This window comes from Crocodylus siamensis, chromosome 4 (genome assembly GCF_052110815.1).
Source record: "Crocodylus siamensis isolate JL-2025a chromosome 4, ASM5211081v1, whole genome shotgun sequence".
In the NCBI taxonomy this organism is placed as follows: Eukaryota; Metazoa; Chordata; order Crocodylia; family Crocodylidae; genus Crocodylus; species Crocodylus siamensis.
The window spans coordinates 245,446,131-245,466,562 of NC_143398.1; the positions used below are offsets into that span (position 1 = coordinate 245,446,131).

At 49.5% G+C, this 20,432-nt stretch overlaps 1 protein-coding gene across 2 annotated transcripts in view; it reads right to left on the minus strand.

Moving 5' to 3' along the window:
- The window catches only part of MARCHF4 (membrane associated ring-CH-type finger 4), a 124,258-nt gene extending 106,182 nt beyond the window's left edge, over positions 1-18,076 (minus strand). For both annotated transcript variants that reach the window (XM_090041277.1, XM_090041276.1), the window contains exon 1: positions 17,432-18,076. In XM_090041277.1, the coding sequence (XP_089897403.1) occupies positions 17,432-17,935 (504 nt within the window). In that variant the 5' untranslated portion in view covers positions 17,936-18,076. The remainder of the gene's footprint in view (positions 1-17,431) is intronic.
- Between the last annotated feature and the right edge of the window lie 2,356 nt (positions 18,077-20,432).

Consider the following 20,432-nt stretch of genomic DNA (forward strand, 5'->3'; position numbering starts at 1 on the left):
TGTATTGCCATGCTGTAGCTGCTCAGGTGCAGTCAGATGGCTTTTTTTTCTTGTCCAAATGGCCGATTAAACGATTCATAAACAAGGGAAGCAGAAGGAAAGTCTAATTTAAGTTCCTTCCATTGAAAAAATACAGACCTGTGCTTCTAAAGGTCCTGCATCAGGGACCTTTACAGACCACATTCATACTGGTCAATCTTGTATGGCGATGATGAACCAGACTTTGCAACACAATGGAAAAAATACCCATTTCTCTTCATGGATTCTGAGATCCGGTGCCTTATGTGCGGAAACCGATTCAAAGGGAAGTAGGTGAAGGTTGCCACTGTGGATGCAGATATTCCAGATTTATTATTCTGCAAAAGCTTTTGTGCGAAAACCTCTCCATGGAGGAGCTCCCAGGGAAGGAAATGACACAGCATGACACTGATAGAGAGCTACACAGCAGTAAGACGTTGGAGATGAGGGCTGTATCCTTCTCTGTGGGAGGAGAATTGGACGTAGCAGTTTGATATATGATAATCAAAGCTTATATATTTACCACAGTCAGTCTGAGAAGTTTGCCTGATGCTACCTAAAATGAGTTTATGTGATTTAGCCCCTCCATCATATCAACAGCTTGGTACCTTCCAGACTGAGGGTGGGAGGCTTTAGTCAGTACAGAGGGTTATAAAGAACATAGAAATATAGGCTGGGTTTGAGCTCCTTGCATCTTTGTTCCTACTTATATGCTCTAGACAGGATGGAGAGATGCTCTCAGATGCCTAGGAACCATTAACTATTGTGCAACAAAGCAGACAGCTTGATTCAGCCACAGTAAGGAAGATCCTGCAAGACGGGGTATGTCTGAGAGCTGGGCAACACTTCCCTGATGTGGGCCCGCTATGCCAGGTCTGCTTCTACTTTCCGAGGGGTTGAAGAACAGTCTTATGCTATGAAGAAAGACCAGCGAGCTCTATTTGCCTGGCATGGCTGGGAGACAGCTTACAAATACCAGGGGGAAAGCAAACATAAAGGAGAAACAGAAATGATGTAAATGGCAGAAGGTGAGAGTAGGATCAATGGGATGATATGAGGGACAGGGTTATTTACAACGAATATCCCTGAAAATCAGCCTAAGAGTGAGATCTGACAGGCAGCGAAAGGGAACGGTTGGGAGCCCCACTGGGTTTTGCAAGGAACAGTCCTGCATTGGTTAGGGAGGCGTTTCTTCCAAAGATCCTCTGCTTGCCATTTCTGCCTCACCCAAGAAATGTGCTCGTCCAATCCACCTTGCAGAAAGGAGCCCCAAACCGGATCGTGAGATGGCAACGCCTGAAAAAGCAATCTCCTGTCAGGCACAGAAGACAGCACCGCTCCTCCCTGCGTACATCTGATCTTCTTAAACTCTGCACGAGCTCAGTTTTAAACGCGCACACACGCACATCCCATAGCAGACGATCTCCGAAGAGGAACTTCACAGAAGGCTTTGTAGACCCCTACGACGAGGCTGCACCGTTCACTCTGTTTCCCTTGGTTTGCCCTGACAATAATACCTTTTGAAGAGCTCCAGCAGCTTCGTTCTCCTCCCCACTTACAAATCCACATTGGCTGCCTCTAATCACCATCCTTTCTCTCATTAAATCTCGCAGAATTGTTTATGATATTCCCCCACAATTTATGCTCTGCTAACTGATCTATAATTGCTTCCCGGATTGCAGGGCTCTTCTCCTCTGGATCTGCAGTAACGATCAAGTTACACATGCCGCATCAGCCAAACTTTCACAGATGCCAGTTAAAGCATCCTCTCCTTTCTTGCCTTTTTCTCCATTAACCTCTTCAGTGCCAGAGAGCTCCAGCCTATGCTGTCTGGAAGACGAGTACAGCCTGTGGGGCTGGATACACCGGGCACGTCTTCAAAGGCTGTTAGCACCCGTGGGGGCAAAGGGATGGAGACCGTGTGTGAGAAGAAGTGACTGTTCTGGATCCGTCTCCATGACTCATCCCCTATTTCAGCCACTTGTAGCTTTTTTGAAGCTATCCGCCACTGAGCTGAAATTTTCCAGGTTCGACATGACCTGCAGATAATTCAGATTCTTGCAAAGATGGTTCATCCATTTTTTAATAGGCCAGGAAGGGGGAAGGGAGGGAGAAGAGACATCTAATATTAAAGGAAATGTAACTGTTTTCCAACAGCCCCCCAGACAAAGTGACTGGGCCGTCAAAAATGGAGGAAAGTGGCTGCGAGCGTTTCGTGCAACACTTAAAAAATCACAAGGCTTTTCCTTGCAACACCCAAGGGGGCTTCCAACCGTTCCCTTTCACCGCCTAACAGATCTCACTCTTAGGCTGAGTGAGGCCTGAACTGGAGGCTGGGTACGCATTGGTCAGGGCTGATTTAGGGATAGCGTTCGTGCATTCATGCTGGGGGTTGGCCCAGAAAACCCTTGAGGTCCCTTTCAACCATGTGACTCCATGGTTGGGTTTCCCCCAAAGCGGCTTCCAGGGACCATCGTGGATGCAGGAGGAGAGACTGGAGACCTTCAGAAACCTGCAGGCATGGAAGAAAGGACAGCTCTTCCCCTGAGGATGACCCGACAGGTCTAGAAACGTGGGAACCAGGGAAGACAGTGTCCTTTCCTTGGAGGTGGCCTTGCCTGTCAAACAGGGCTGGCTCCCGGCAGCTTCTCACGCTGGTGCTATCAACTGGAGGCTACAGAATTCATTTACTAGAAATTAGGTCTCTGTCCCTTCCTGCTGTGAAGATAATCATTAAAACGTGAACCAGATGCAGATACCCACGCAGGGCTGTCTGCCTGAGACTGCAGGCAGCCTGAAATAACAAGTCTGTGAGAGGCGTGAGCTGTTCCAGCTAGGCCAGTGGGGAGCCAGCTCGGAGGCTTAATCACGTTCATTTAAATGTCAGCTCGGTTAATTAGCTCGTATGATAAAGATGTGCAGATAGTCTTCTGGTATCACAAGTGGGTAGAGCTTGGGACAAAACCCGCGTGCCCCTTGTTTGTTAACGAAGCTGTCCCCTGGCCAAGAGAGATCTGGGGAGCAGGCCAGCACAGCCATCCATCAGGTCTGGATGTCTTTTAAAAGCTGTGCTCCAGTTCAGCCCCAGCTAGTGGTCTGCAAGTGAGGACTGAAGGCAGGCAAGTCTTATGGTCTATATCTGCAATTATCACCAGGCTTCCTTCTGGCCTGAAACATCTATGAAAAGCCTCCTCTCGCTTGAACGCTCCCTATCTTGAATCCCTTTGGGCTCTCTTATCTCCCAGCATTATTGCCTGCCAAGAAGCTGGTGTGGTGAAGGATGTACTGGATGCCCTGGAAGGAAACCCTGCAAACCTGCAGCTGGAATAGGTGCAACAAGGACGGCGTGGTTCATGAGCTCCTCGACAGCACGGGCTTGACTTCGACAGGTGCCGAAGGTTAGTGTCCTGCAGCCACAGGGCTGCACTTGGGCAGACCTCTGTGGCAGGGTGCCCAGGCCTTTCTGTGGCCCATACAGGGCTTTTCCATGCCGAGGAACCATCTAGCTTCTCAGCCCCAGGTGCTGCTACTCTCTACTTGTTAGGGACCTCAGAAATCGTGCCAGGCAGGCCTTTCCAAAGGCATCTCTGGACAAAGACTCCCAGATTATGCATGATTTCCCTCCTAAAGGGAAAACAGCATTAAGGAAATGGCTGTTTAATCCTAGGCTGCAAGCTGCCTAGGGCAGAGACTGTCTCTGTCTCGCTTGTCTATACGATACGTAGTGTGCTGAGACCCCGATTCCCCACTAAGGCTCTGGACGCTACCGCAGCTTTACAGCTACCTGCATCGTGGTCAGGAGCACCCATTGCCTTAACTCTGCCCCCTGTCCCGGCTCGGCGTGGCACAGTCTCTAATTACATAAGTGCTAGTCCTCAGCTAATAGACAGTCTTCTATTATACATGCTTTCTTCCAAAAATATCTCTGAGTGCAGCTGCAGCTCCTCTCCCAGGCCCTCCCTCCAGCCCTGGAGCTAGCCCAGGGACTGAGATTCCCAGAAGGGAAGGAGCCCCTGCCCTTCACCATCTTCTCGTTGGAAGGACGTTTCGTTTACAGCAGGCGCCAGCTGGCAGCACTTGTCCCCAGCAAGCCCCCCCCACCCCTTTCTTGCACTCTCCCCCCCTCAAAGCAGGCAAGGACAGCAAAGGTCTGACGGAAACCTTGCAAGCTCATTTGCCAGCATACATGTGGGATGCCACAAACACCTTCCTCTCCCTTCTGCTGGATGCCACCCTATCTAATATCAGCGCGGCCCTTATTATTTTTATCCCTGTTATTGTACCCATCAGCCAGCTAGAGAGGTTCATTCAAATTTAGCCCTCTAATAATAGAAACCAGACCCCAAGCCAACCTGGATCTTATGCTCATTCACAGGCCACCAGAAGATTTCAGCGTTTGTGCCGACAAGGCTGGAAATGCCAACCTGCAGAAATTCATCTCCTCCCGTGCCTCCCCGAGCCGCACGCGGCTCATCTCTTGTCCAGCCCCCAGGCTGGTCACACCTTGGACCTGGTCTTCACGAGTGATGTCAGTGCCGGGGCGTGACAACACGGCGCGTGCACGGACCGTCACGGGATTACGGCAGTGGTCAGAGCCTCCCTTGGCAAGAAGCGAACTGAACGCAAAGACTCTGATTCACCATCAAGTTCCCGGGCTTGCTAAATACCACTCACCACTTGCAATGAGGAGCCAAGGGTCTGGTGAGTCATTATTATTGTGTAGCATATTACCTTTGACCCTTGTCACACTGGCCCCTGACCTGCCCCCCTGCGCACAGGGATCTCCGTGGGTTTTTGACACCCTGCACCAAATAAAGACACAAATTCAACACTCAGTTGTTCACGGCAGACAGCGAAGCCTGGAAGAGATGGGCTGAAACAAAGACTTCCTCCAAGCTGCATTACAGCTCAGGAGGACTTTTTGAATAGGGACAGAAGTGACATATAAACTGGTTTAAGTCATCAGAAACTGGTGTAAACCTGTAACAGAACGTAAGTTCAGTGCCCATAAACCAGTTTCAAAATGGCTGGGACTGGTTTGAGATAAACCTGGTTGCATGCAGTATCAGACTGAACTGATTTGAGTCCAACCGGGTTATGAAACTTCTGTCCCAAACCTTAAGTCATCCTCCTCTGAACCTGTCCAATCCAAGGGGAGATACACCAGTTCATCAGTCTGAGTATCCATAGCCCACAGCAGAGCCCAGCACCATGTGTTGCAAAAAACCACCTTCCCTCGTGATTAGGAAGATCACCCACCTCTGGAAAGGCTTGTGCCCCTTACACCAGCCAACATGTAACCTCTCTGCGGTCCCGGCGTTCAGACCATTGGCTCCTCAGGCTATACTGGACAGTCTGATGATAGCTCAGTCCAAGAGCCATGTTTCTGACCTGTGTCTTTCTTGGCTGCAGATAGTTAGGAGTATCTGGTGCCATGCGCGACTGACACAGTCAATCCCTCCTTTAGGGAAGGAATCTTTCCCCCCTCGTTCAAACACCCAACAGTGTGACCAAGTTACAAAAACAACCCCGGATACTTCCGTTGTAACTCACAAATGATTGGTATCAAACCTTCAATGCCCAAGAAAACTCACAGAGAAGCTGGCAAAAGGCAAATGACAGGCCCACCTAATTGGACCCAATATCCTAGACCCGGTACAAGCAGTCAGGAAAGACATGGGATGGTTTGCAGCCTTGGTGGCACTGATTTGTCACCTCCAACAGAGAACCAGCCACGTCTTCTGGGATGTCTCTGTAGCATCTGAGACTATTGATCATAAGGCCAAGGCAGAGATGGGACTGGGACTAGAGACCTGGATCGAGGACAAGAAGAAGTCCTGTTTTAAATACACAGGGTGCAAAAAGAGGGTACCGGGTAACCTGGGGCCCCCGCAGGACACACTAGGAAATCTGGTCGTCACACCAGATGACAAAGCTAACCTATTTAACAATTTATTTGCCTCCATTTTCCTGAGCAGGGACCGGATCAGCCCCCCACCGGGCCCCCTCAGGCCCCAGGGGAGGCGCACCCAGGCCCAGGGCCAGGGCGGATCTAGTCAGGGAGCGTCTGGCGGGACTGGACGTATTTAAATCAGGGGGTCTGGACGATCTCCACCCCCGAGTGCCAAGGGAATTGGCGGCGGTCATTACGGGACCCCCGGCACGGCTGTAGGAGCGCTCGTGGGGCTGTGGTGAGGTGTCAGAGGACTGGACGAGGCCAACATGGTTCCCACCTTCAAAAAGGGGAGGAAGGAGGACCCGGGAACTACAGGCCAGTCAGTCTTACCTCGATCCTGGGCAAGCTTTCTGAGAGAGTTATCCTGGCGCATGTCCACGAGGGGCCGGGGGGAGATTATGCTTGGGGACAACCCACACGGGTTCCTCAGTGGCAGGTCCTGTCAGACCAACATGGTGCCTCCTACAACCAGGTCACCAAATCCTTAGCTGCAGGGGGAGCAGTGGACATCGTCTTCCTGGACTTTCGGAAGGCCTTCGGCACCGTCTCTCACCCCATTCTCATTAAGAAACTGGGGGGCTGTGGTGTCGACACCCACACAGTCAGATGTGTCGCCGACTGGCTGGAGGGCCGCACCCAGAGAGCGAGGGTGGACGGGTCCTTCTCAACCTGGAGGGACGTGGGCAGTGGGGTCCCCCAGGGCTCGGTCCTCGGGCCCGCACTGCTCAGCATCTTCATCAGTGATTTGGATGAGGGGGTAAAAAGCACCTGCTCAAATTTGCGGATGACACTAAGATGTAGGGGGCTGTGGGCACGCTAGATGGGAGGAATAGGCTACAATCAGACCTAGACAGGTCACAGGGGTGGGCAGATGAGAACAAGATGGGATTCAGCACAGACAAGTGCAAGGTGCTGCACCTGGGGAGGAACAACCGGCACCATACCTACAGGTTGGGGACTCCCTTCTCATCAGGGCAGAGGCAGAAAAGCATCTTGGAGTCATCATTGACTCCAAGATGAACATGGGCCGGCAGTGTGGGGACGCGGTCAGGAAGGGCAGCCGCACCTTGCCACGCATCCACAGATGCATCTCGAGCAGGTCCAGGGAGGTGATCCTCCCCCTCTATGCGGCACTGGTCAGGCCGCAGCTGGAGTGCTGCGTCCAGTTCTGGGCGCCGCACTGCAGGAGGGATGTGGACAACATGGAGAGGGTCCAGAGGAGGCCACTCGCATGGTCGGGGGGCAGCAGGGCAGACCCTACGAGGAGAAGCTATGGGACCTGAACCTGTTCAGCCTCCACAGGAGAAGGCTGAGGGGGATCTAGTGGCCTGTTACAAACTAGTCAGGGGGGACCAGCAGGCACTGGGGGAGTCCCTGTTCCCCCGAGCACGGCCAGGAGTGACCAGGAATAACGGTCACAAGCTGGCAGAGGGTAGGTTTAGGTTAGATATCAGGAGGCGCTACTTCACGGTCAGGGCAGCTAGGGTCTGGGACCAGCTTCCAAGAGAAGTGGTGCCAGCTCCTACCCTGGGGGCTTTAAGAGGAGGTTGGATGAATGCCTTGCTGGGGTCGTTTGACCCCCATACTCTTTCCTGCCATGGCAGGGGGTCGGACTTGATGATCTGCTCAGGTCCCTTCTGACCCGAGCAACTATGAAACTATAAGATACTACGGACCCATTTATAAGAGTTGCCACGCATCCAGAGGAACATATTAAAAGAGTTGGACTCCCTCTTGGAGGGACATGGCAAGACTTTGTGTGGGACATTGAACCACTAAACTACTCATTTGTGGAGTACCTCAAGGTCAATTCTTGATTTGGCCCGATGCAACAGTGAGATGCCACTAATATAATGACGTGGACTCAAGTGCTAGCACTATCCAGATGATGCACAGGTCCACCTGACCTTTGCTGTCTACAATCCTGGCAGTACCACCATGGTGGCCCAATGCTTGGACAAAATCAGCTTGCAGATGAAAAACAGCTGTTTGGAGGTGAATCCCAGCAAGATCAGAGGTGCTGCTATACAGACAGACAGGGAGAAACACCTTGAAATGTCGGTAATCACTGCAAGGTCTCCTTTACTTGAAGGCTCATGCCCACAAGTGGTCAATTCTGGCCAAGGTTTAGCTCCTGGATTCCTTGATGATGCTCGGCTCTCATCTGGCAGCACATACGCGTATGGGTCAGATGGGAGAGGAGCGTCTGGTCCACGTGCCAGACGATGACGTGACCTCACTTGCACACACTCGTTGCTCTCTGTCTCGGCTACAGCATGGAGACACTGGCCCTTGGGATGCTCCAGTTAATAAAGAGCACTGCAGCTTGTCACCTCAGGAGCAAGTACCTGACACGGCCTCTGCCCTCTTCACAAGCTTCTGATACAACACAGAGTCAAGCTGAAGGTCTTGGCCCGACCTTAATAAAACTCAGTAGGCTGCACCCAGCATGCCTCATGGGATAAAGACTGATAGCTCCATGCCTCCGGCACAACCAAGTTTTCTACCATGAGGGCAAAACTCAGCCATGTAGGGCACAGTGCTTTCTCAGGAACTGGTCAGGCACCATAAAATGAACACCTCCAGAAACCAGTCACCATAATCCTCACCGCTGCCTCCTCCAACTGGCCAGCATCTTTCTTCAACCTCCCCCTTCTGACGCATATAGCAGACTAAAGAGTCCGACCAAAACCAGGCACACACGTTCGTTCCCCCTGGAGAGAGGGTGACGAAGAGCCTCCTGCAGATCGGAGCCGGAGGAGAGCAGAGGAACTGGAGGGGGCGTTTGCAAACGGCGCGTGAAGTGGTTTCAGGTGCAAAGGAGAGATGGAAGCTAGGGTGAGGGGTGACTTGAACAGAGGTTGAGTCATGTGAGGAACGCTTTCGGGACTTGGCCCTGTATTTCCACGTTCTGCCCATTTTGGCATTTTTGCCTTCCCTTGCTATTTATCAAAAACGGACCTGAAAATGGCACGTTGGTTGCCACCAAACATTGCTGCATCTCTGATCATCCTTGACCAGGAGGGATTGCCAATGCGGGTGGTGGCTACCTCTTACTGTTCTATCATCTGGCCTTATCACCAGGGATCCTATTATTCTCTGATAAAAAAAAATCCCCAATTTTCGGATATAAAAAGTGACCCCAAATCCACATTTTTCCATGATTAAAATGAAACGCTATTTTTATTTATATATATATATATATATGGATAGATAGATATTTATAGATATAGATGTACATTCTCTCTCTCTCTCTGTATGTGTGTGTGTATATATGTATATATGTGTGTGTATATATATATATGTATATATATATAGTGGCATTTCATTTTAATCATGGAAAAAAGTGGATTCTGGGTTAGCTTTTCATAGCCAAAAATTGGGGATTTTTTTAATCAGAGAAAACCAGGATCCCTGCTCATCACTCTCTGCTAGTGACATAGCCTAGTCATTCCCAATGTAACCAAGTGTAAACTCACACCCAGGGTGAGTGGGGGTCAGGTGCAGAGGGACCAGAGACGCCGACAAAGCCGCCAGACCCAAGCATCCCACTTCAGGCAAGCAGCCTTAGCAACAAACAGGGATGGGAAAGAGATTCGGAGGAAAAAACAGGTGAGGGGGTGGGAAACAGTCTTGCCAACCACGGGGTAAATCAGTGGAGCTCAGTTGTGAGCCTGGGGGAAGAAACAGTTTGCTTTTCGGTGGCCAGCATGGACATTTTTGATCTGGTTCTCACTGACCGGGTGCCCGAAGCATCAAGGCCATCCTCGGCAGTGACACCATTGTTTCCCTTGCTGGAAGTCTCATCAGGGAGGAAGGACACAAGAACGGGCCAGGAAGACTCATCTGCTTCCTCGGCCCCGACTTGTGACTCCTCTGGACAGAGAACGTCCTCCAGATCGGGAATCCATCACTTGCCCCAGCATAAGAATTTGCTCCAGAAACGCTAATGTCTTAAAACAAAACAGGTCAGTCCCTCACTGGAATATCTTCCCCGACAAATTTCAAAAGCAGATAGTGAGGGGTACCAGACGCCACCAGCTTCCCACAGCAAGTCGTTAAGCATTGCCCTGGAGTCAGTTCACGTCTGGAAGGACTGGATCCCAGCTTCTTCCTCACACAGCATGTTGAAAGTTGCTAGAAGAACAAGCAAAGTCCATATTCAAATACTTCAGGGATCTATGTAGTAGCCGTGTTGGTCTGAGAAAAAAGAAATACACAAAGCTCTTGGTTCAGAGGCGATATTTCTTATTAAACCAACTAAATAGTAGCAAAAAAAAAAATCCTTTCTTTGCAAGCAAGAAGGGAATTGTTTTGCTTCTATTTAGTTGGTTTAATAAAAGAGATCGCCTCTGAACCAAGAGCTTTGTGTGTAGTCCGATGCTTCAAGTTGCATGCGCTGCACACACAGGGGATCGGATTTCTGTACTACATTTCATATCACGCCAAGGACTTTAACCCTTACAAATGATGCTTCTGTTGGCACAACCTAGTCCGTAACTAGTGGACCAGGTCCATCCCTGGGTAGGAAACTCAATTCTCTACCCGAGGTAAATGGCTATGAAGAGCACCCACTCATAAGGCTGGACGTTCGCTTGAGAGGAGGACGCGGTGCAATTACGCGGCGGTGGTACTTAAGTGAATGCTATCAGGAAAAGCGTTATCTCGATAGAAAATAGCGAATGACGGCTGTGTGGATGCAAGCAACGGGAGTTGCGTGTTTTTGCATTGCCTGGACTGTCACTAGCTGCCATCAGCCACTGCTAATCATAGCCTGAGATTCCTGCCCGAAGAACAATGACACGCACGCAGACAAGTTCCTAGATGAAGCCTTTTGTGTGCGGAGAAGCAAAGAACAAAGATTGCTGACGTACTTGTGAAGGCGGCTATTGGCAACACAAGCAAAAGCAGAGGGGCTGCCTGGGGTTTCATCAGGAACAGAAGGCAGAAGCCTTCTCAGCTGGGGCACTTTAAAGAAAGCCAAACGCATGGACTTTATTATTTCTGTATAGACGATCCTATGCGTGTACCACGCTGCATGTGCAAGACCGCATCCCCGTCCCTAGAAGCTTACCATTGAGGCAGGTCCTGCTGCCACTAAGGTACCTGGATTTTTGCCACCCACTTTAATGGGAACCCCAAACTAAGGTCAAATCCTGAATCCTGTTGAATTTAGGGACTTAGTCTTTTTTCAGACAAAACTTTCGCTGGGCCAGGGAGAGTTCTGCCGGAGCACGGACTGAGGGTTTTGATCCCAGGACAGTTAGACAATTAAATGAGCCTGGGAGTGGGGACAGGGAGCTGGAGGGTAGGGAGACAGACCTGAGAAGTCTTTTCCATTTCTAACTTGTATGAATCCAAATACAAACATTTGAAGCCTTGAAGGATGGATCCCAGCAACTCTTACTCCTCATTTTAGCAGGCCTGGCTGCTTTCCAAGGAATGTTTCTCTTGCTACCACCAAGAAAATGAATCATGTAGAAACACTGGGAGGAACAGAATATGGATGGAAGCAGGAGCCGAGAACACTGAATTTCTGTGACTCAATACACTCGACAGCAACACACAGATGTAAGGGTCAGTTCAGCACAATGTTAGAAAACAATGTTTTCTCCACATCCTTCTCTCTTTCCCCACATTTCTTCACTCATTCAGACATCTGCTCTTTCCCCCTTGCAGGGAACTTTGTTTTCAGAGGATTTTTTTCTTCCTTTTGGTCATTTCCCTAAGCTTTGTAATGACTCCGGGGCATCATTTCTCCAATTCCTTCCCAGTAGGCTCTATAAAATCTCCCTGGATCAGTTCATTGCTTCTCTCGTGAGACTGTCGAATGGGAGGCTAGCATGGTTTTTTGTGATGTGCTCACTGATGCAACAGGAATCAAACTAAGATATCATTAGCTCATTTCCTATTTGCCAGAAACCGTCCTTCAGAGCGTAGCATCTTTTAGTCACTCCTAGACAAGGCCTTGGATCCAGATGTAGGAGCACAGGATCTGCCACACTGGATTGGACCTGAGGTTTCTGGCAGCTGTTGGCATCATGGTTATGAACCCAACGGTGGAAAGATGTAGGGTAATCTGCCCCCAAAAAGCCTCATCCTGATTATTTATGGTGACAGCTCAGAAGCATGAGTCTTTCCTTTCAAAATTTGCTATAATTTATTACAATTACTTTGGATACCTTTAATATCTAGATAATTACCGAGTCCCTTATTCAGTGTCAGGCCTTGGTGGTGTCCTATGGCAATGAGTTCCACAGATTAATTACATTATGTTTAAAAAAACCCTCGTTTTTTCCGCTTTGAATTTTCCAACTTTCTGTTTCTTGGACCATCCCCTTGTTCTTATGTTAATGGTTTCATCCGAACTCAAACTTCCCTGACGTCCAGAAGAGGTTGGATACAGTGTCCCACATCCATGCCACTTCTACAGGGTACCAACCAAGGTCCAGATTAGCATTTTATGGGTGACAGACCCTTGGATATCCTGTTCCCCATTCCTCCTTGGTCAATCAGCCTTGTACCCATCTACCTTTCAAATTTCTGTCTAAAACACTTCACCTTAAAAAGCACGAAGTGCATCGAGGCTGAGAAACAGAGAGACGTGAGGGGAGCTCGCCAGTGAGGAAACAGAAACACCTGCAAACTTTTGAAAACCAAACACCTACACTTCACGACACACTGACTTTTGAGTTGGAAACAGGTTTGATTATAAAGTGCCCTCCTCTCCAATGAGTGCCAACAACGGGCTCCTAACCAGAGGGGTTGTGTACCCGGGACTGCATCCACCCTCACGCTACCCAGTGATGAGAAAGAAGCTTTTTATCCTATCACTTCTTTGCTGGCCTACTTGGCTTGCCTCCCGTTTGGATCCACACCTATTGAGCACTGAGAACTGTTTGTCATGGTGATGCTCTCCTTAGTCTCTTTCTCTGGCACAGCTTTGCTGGTAAACCAGGGGGTAGGCAATGCTTTGTGAAACAGAGGGCACAAATAAAAACAACAAAAAAACCCAGTCAAAAGCCTTGCTATGCTATTTCCTCCCCTGGATGCTCATCTTTCTTGAGTCATCATTCCCAATGGATTGCTAGAATGGGCCAGACTCCTTCCCAGGTTTAAACCAGTGAAAACCCAGACTAACTTCATCAACATCAACCAAGTAACCAACACCAGATTCTGACCAGTTGCTTTATAAAGGTCCCTCCCGAGGTCCCCTCCAGCCCTAATGTCTACAAAATCTCTGAAATCTATGAAAATAAGCTCTACTTTCAGCCAAACAGCGCCCTGTTCTGACTGCCAGCATTGACTGGAATAAGCACTGCTCTTCTTGCCCTAGAAGGGGTTATGTAAACAGTTTATTTACCTGTTCATCAGACCCATGCTCTTCTTTTTGTTATTGGTACCCTTCAAATCACCAGCAAGACATTTTTACAAGACAGAGCTGTATTCCTTTCTAAATTCCCCCAACCTTTTTTTGAATAAACAGGCAGGTAAAACATAAGAGCCCCCCACCCAAATGCATGAGGATCTTAAAAGACAAATAATTAAGTAGTCTGAGGTCTCCCACACGTTGGACCGGCACTAGATTTAAAGTGCAAAACCACCACGGGTTTTGTTTTGCATTAGATGTTAAATAAAACCTCCTTAAGAAGCCAGATTAGCAAAGGACCTCTTTGGCAGCAGCTCTTTAAAAGAAAATCAGAACAGGATTAAAACAGCTTCACCGTCACTTCACCTGGAGAACGTCTAACAATGCACTTGTGATGAAGAGCTTGGTTCTCTATATGCCATACAATGCACACAAGATTTTTTTTGGGCCAGGTGAATAAAAATGTAGGGTTTTTTTATCATTGTTAATACTCGCCATAGTAAAGAACTAGCAATTACATTTTGTACCTGGGACGGTAAACTTTTACAGTACACTTTGTCAAACAGGCCTGAGAATGTATGTTCAGTATGTCTGTAGTTGTAGGGATCCAGGTCCAGGTCAGGAAAGGACCTTGCTCAGTTGCTATCTAGGGATATTAGTGTTAAGTGTGAGCAGAAGCTGAATGAGGACCTCAGACTATATCCCAGTGGGAGATATACTGGAGTAAGGACTGAATGAGACTAATTGTGATCTCTGTTATACTGGTGTAACTCAGAAGAAACTTCACTAATGTGAAAGGGTTAGTTTGAATTTACATGGGTATCAGAACCTGACCAGAACCTGAAATAAGGACTTCTGCATTCGGTCCTGAGTATATGGGTCAGATACTGCCAGCCTCGTTCATAATGAACAGTGCTGACCCACAGCTCCAGGGTGAGTGGTTCACAAAAGAAAGTGGGATTATTTGTAGAATAAGATACTGCTCAGTACAAGGAAGGCAGAAGGCATCTGTAAGTGGCTTTATTATAATAAAGTCAGAGGATGAGAAACCAAAGAAGGAAATACTGATGAAACTCTATTACCTACAGGTCACGTCTGCTCAATTTCTCATTCTAGTAGATGGGCAGATGGTCACAATATAACCTTGCCTGTAAAATGAGACATATCCTAATTCGTAAGCATAAAAATAACATCCCATTATTTTAAAGCATTAACATTCTCCAAAGTAGCCAATTACCTTTATTTTAACTCTACTCAGAATCTATTTGCTCCCACACAAGAGCCAGTCTCACAGGCATCACCTTTCCTGCATTGGGAATGAATGATAAGCAGTCTAGGTAGTACTATAAAGGTGAAACAGCCAAGCCACAGGCTGCTAGCAGCTCATCTCTGCCCGCAGTATTCATTTTAAGAGGTGAAGAAAATTAAATAAGCCAGGCACGTATTGGTTCTGAAACAGAGGAATTTTTTTTCTTTGTTTAATCATCTAAAAGCCTATCATGAAAAGTGTGCTTTACAGCTATCAATCAGATACAGAAGCCATTACAAAGGGCTATGGACCATTGACCACCCAGCGCAGATCAACAAGCCCCTGAGGAGCACAGTGACTCATCCTGCAGGACTGGGGATATTCAGGGGGTTGTTGAGGAATGCATTCATTTTTAGGATGATGACTGTCCCGTGTACCCTGGGGCTGCTGGAGGGTGTCCTCTCCTCACCTAAAGTCCTACTCATGAGACACCCAAAAGAAGGCACAATGGGAAGGTGCAAAATGTTGGTACTTTCACCAGCTTGGGCAGGAAGTAGCCAATGAAACTACCACTCTCGGCGTAACCAATTAGCACTGGGTTCCTTACCGAGTTACCGAAAACAGGAAGAAGGACGAGAAAGTGGGGCTGGTTTAAGCAAGCTATTGTTTTGATGTACATCTTAGGCCCAGAGATCTTTACCAGTCTCTGCAACCCTTTCTCACACAGGCGGTCCTCACATTACAGTCTATTGTCCATCGTCACTATCCAGGTGAGTAACAGCTATTTGCATGTTAAGGCTGGAGGCCACAACCCGGTGTTTGACATCTTTCTTGCTCTATTAATAATTTTAGATCAAGTACAGATGTTGCCCTATTAAATGCATCAAAGTTAACAGGCTAAAAAAACACTGGAACTACTTTTCATCATTAATAGTTTGAAGAAAACAGTGTGAAAAGTGCCCCAGGGTGGCATTTGATTTTTTTTTTAATTACATTATATTTGTTTCATTCTGGTGTGTAGTGCCCCAAGCATTTTGATGGAGAGAAACTTCATTGGCCTGCTATTAATATATACCAAGGAGCGTTTGAAGGCAACCGTTTTTGCATGGGTAATTTTGCACAATTTTTTTTTTTCTCCCCAAAGCTTAATGCTGCCTGTTGTGTGCAACAGTGGTTGCGAAACTGTGCTCTGTGGACCACTGGTAATCTGCAGAGCACTGGCTGGTGATCCCCCAGGGAGCTCTGTGGTCACATGGTGTTGGTTCCTGCTAAGTATTTACAGTGGCTAAATTGCATTTTTAAAAGCTAACGATACATTAAATACTTCCCCAATATCACTTTTCTTTGTAAGCACTTGCTGCTGCTGCCACCAGACTCACAAATGGAAGGGGAAGTATCCATTACCCAGACAAAGTATTCTCATAATGAAGATATTGTCCACACTCTGAGAAAGTTTTAGCATTCTTCTGCAGTACTAAATGGCTCAAAACTTCTCTCCCAAGGGATCACCAAGAAGTCCTTGCTCCCTAAGCACTCCCTTAGCACGTGTCCTCTGAATGTCAGCTGTGCGGTTGTTATGTTTAAGTCTGAAGGCAGGTATTAAGTGCTACTATAGAAACTTTTTACAATGGAGATTTTTTTCCCCATGATTTGGAAAAAATAGTATTTGTCCTCTGGGTGTTTTTAAAGTCATTATCCATTTTGAGACTGGGACAGATTAATTAAATAGACCCAGAATTCTTCCATGTATTGAATTTTTTTTAATTAAAGAGAAGTTAAGGTGCTACTTTGTGCAGTATCCATTTAGCACAGCTAAAACCACATTATTCATGGCTTTTCCTGGGTACATATAGTATGCTCCCCAGCTGTCTAATAAAAAATATGTAGACCATGGCCCCAAATGTGACATGCTGTCTAAACAAGTTTTAGATCAAGATGCAAGCCATTAACTCACTGAACATGCCACTTGCTAATCCAGACACAAACCGAAAAGAGGTATCAGACATGTGGAAAATGCTAAGGCTATTTCCATAAGATCGCTCTTGGAACGTAATAGCAGAGAACCAGGGCTTTACTTTTCTCAACGCAGGTATCATGAAATAAAGGCAGTACGCACGCATCGCTGCCATGCCTCGACAACTGAATAAATAAACACCGAACAGCCTACTAGACCCTTGCTAGCACCTTCACAATCACCTCTAGCCACAAATCCAGTGAACAAACAGAACGGAATAGACTTTGCACTTCTGTTCCACACCAGCCTTTTCTGAGATGTGACATGGCACAGGAAGGCCCTCCCTGTTGTCAAAGACAGCCTTATAGTAACCTCTCCATGTGCACGTGCGCCAATGCTGGTGTATGTCTGTGTGTAGCATCTCTGCATGCGAGTTAATGTGGGCTGTCTGAAGGCGAAATGTCTGTCCGTGGGTTTGTCTCCGGAGCTGGCATGGTTGAGTTTCTGAGTGAAGTCGGTCTCTGTGCATTTGCAAGCAGTGCCTGTGCATGTCTCTGGGTGTGCACGTGTCTGGGCCAGCAGTTGTGTCCTGCGTCTGCTTCTCATCTTATGTCTGGTGGGTGTGTGTAGCCTTCCTCTCTCTGAACAAAGCTTCCGAGCAAGAGCAGTTTAAACTCAGGCCCTTCATTAAAGCATCCGAACCAGCCCAACACAAAATATCCCAGGGAAAAATCAATATCATCTTTCTAGTACAAAGCGCCGGCGCTGTGGGCTGCAGGAAGCGCAGAGTGGATGGGGAGGCAGGTTAAAAGGAAGGATGCTCCCACCCCTTGCACACACTCCACCCCCCCGTGCCTCTGAAGTGTGCCTGCCTCTCTGGCTCACCTGTTCCGGACCCTGGAAGCAGATCCTGCAGAGCGGGGTCCTCATGCCGCTGTCGATGCTGCTGCCCAGCGAGTACCTGTCCTCCGCCTTGCCTTTGCAGAAGTCATCTGAGGAAGCGCTGCTCATCATAGACATGGGCTGCTCACCTGCAGGGCTGCTCCAGTCCTCTTCGGGCGGGCTGGCCGTGCTGCCACCGCCCCCGCCCCCGCCCCCGCCTGTGGCCTGCGCCCTCCAGCCTCCCCCTCGCCCCCCATGCAGCGTGGTCAGGGTGTTGTTGTTGGCCGCCTGTAAGCCCAAAGGCTGATCTCCACTGTTCATGGGGAGGAGAGGCGGTGGCGAGGGCGGAGGGGGGGCAGGGGGTCTCCGGAGCAGGAAGACCTTCAGGTCATTGAACAACATGCGGCAGCGGCACTTGAGGAGACCTTGATGGCGCAACATCTGTCTAGGACTGAGCAATCCGCAGCAGCAGTACCATAAAATGATCACACCAGTTGGTATTAACATGTGCCTTCCCTTGCTAGGCAGGGATGGGAAGGAAAGACGGGCCAGCAGCAGGAACCCAGGACCCAGGGGCTCTGCCGGGCAGACTCTCCTCGTCCTCTTCCTCTTCCCCACCAGGAAAAAAAAAAAAAAACCAAAAAAAAAAAAAAATCTATAGATTAAAAAAGATGGATTTGGAGGAAGATCCGGTTAAAATTCTCAGCAATCCACTGAAAATCAATCATACAAAAATGTACCCCCAACCCTGTCCCACCCTTTTCTGTAATTATTATTATTTTTGATTGGAGAAATTCCACAAGTTTGAAGGGGTTAGAAAGCAACCCTCAGCCCCAAAGAGCTGGGGTATTTCAGAGAAAGGCTGTGGCTCTTGGAAATGGATGCGATGGTCTTGGGGGTGGGAAAAAGCAAACCACCCTGGATTTCTCAACTCCTAAAGCTGTAAAAAAAAGGGTGTGGGGCCAGAGGGAAATACGGTTCTTTCAGCAATATTTGGCATGTCAGGTAATTTCCTTCTTCTTTCAATTGTTATTTCTGAATTAAAAAAAAAGAAAAGAAAAGAAAAGGGGTACATCAGACAGGAGACCACCAAGACGACAGATAAAATGCCAAGGGGCGGGGGAGGGGGGGGAGCCAAAAGAAAAGGTGGTTGAGATGAATATCAAAATTGCCTTTCTTGACAAAAGCACCTTCACATTGCGTGTGGGAAACCCCCCGAAATTTTAAGCACTATCCTCACAGGTTGCTTCCAATTATATCGTCGAGGGGGGGGGGGGGTTAAAAATATATAGATATTGAATTGCAAATATTAAAAGTCCTGCCAGAAAAGATTCGCATTCAACGAGTTTATTCCCAGATGCATTTTTTTTTTTTACCTCTTCTGCTGGCGGATCTGTCCGGACCACACCAAGGAAAAGAAAGAAAGAAGGACGGAAATCGGGGCGGGCAGAGGCTCTCGCGGACTCCCTAGGCTGCCGCCACCCTGCGCTCCGGCCCCGGCGGCGTCGGGTCTGCTCTTGGCGGGGAGCGGGCCAGGGAACCGTGGCTCTTACATGGTCGCGCTTCCTCTTCCCCTGCCCCGGCCGGGCACGTCATCAGGCGCGCGGGCAGCTCGCACGGGCCGCGGCGGGGGGCGCGGGGCGCGGGGCGCGGGGCGCGGGCGGCTCAGCAGCCGCGGGGCGCTCCTCGGGGGGCACGCGGCGAGGCGCCTTCCCCTTCCCCTTCCCCCTCGCCGCCGCCGCCGCCCCTGCCTGCTGCGCCCTCTCGCTGGCATCGACATCCAACCATGGCAAGTCTCTCTGGCCAAAACCCCCCCTCTTTCCTCGGCAAGGCTGGCAGGAGACACAATGCAGCAGACGCGCAGGGCTGGGGGTTTGTTTTTTTCTCCGCTTGCAGCTCCTAGCGTGGCGGCCGCAGCGAGCGGGGCTGCCTCCCCTCACCAGCCTCCTCGCCGCTCTCCCATCCCATCCGGCTCGCGGTGACGGCGTCGCTGTTGCCACCTCCCCGGGAGGCGAGGGGCAGGCGGGGACCCGGAGGAGGGAGGGCAGGGGAGGGGTGCGGCGTGGCTCTCCTCCCGCCCGCCCTCCCCTCTCGGAGACGGAGAGGGAGAGGGAGGGGGAGGGAAGGGACAGCCAGCCCCGCGCCCCGCACCGCCCCGCGCCGCCGCGCCCCCGCGGCAGCGCCCGGCCCGGCCCGGCCCCGCGCTTCAGCACCGCGCGCCCCTGGACAGCTCCGGCCGGGCCGCCGCAAGGCAAGGCAAGGCAGGCAAGGCAGGCGAGGCGAGGCGAGGTGACGCAGCCGGGCCCTGCCGCCTCCTCCCCTCCCCGCGTGCGCGCGCGCCTGTGCGTGTGCGAGTGTGAGAAATCGAGGTGTAGGGCCAGGCTGTGTGCGCGGGGGTGAAATCAAGGTGAGGGAGTGTGCGCGCGTGCATGAAATCAAGGTGCGGGGGGAGAGAGAGAGAGAGAGAGTGTGTGTGTGTGTGTGTGTGTGTGTGAGAGAGAGAAAACAAGGTAAAGGAAGAGACTCTGTGTGTGTGTGTGTGTGTGTGAGAGAAATTAAGGTGCAGGATGAGATTGTGTATGCGGGGGTGAAATCAAGGTTAGGGAGTGCGCGTGTGAATGAAATCAAGGTGTGGGAAGAGATTGTGTGTGTGTGTGTGTGTGAGGCTGAGAGAGAGAGAGAGAGAAAACAAGGTAAAGGAAGAGATTTTGTGTGTGTGTGTGTGTGAAAACAAGGTAAAGGAAGAGATCGTGTGTGTGTGAAATTAAGGCGCTGGAAGAGATTGTGTGTGTGTGCGTGAAATCAAGGTGTAGGGACAGGTTGTGTGTGTGGGTGTGAAATCAAGGTTAGGGAGTGCGCGTGTGAATGAAATCAAGGTGTGGGAAGAGATTGTGTGTGTGTGCGTGTGTGTGTGTGAGAAATCAAGGTATGGGAAGAGATAGAGTGTGTGTGTGTGTGTGAAATCAAGACGCAGGAAGAGAGCGTGTGTGTGTGTGAAATCAAG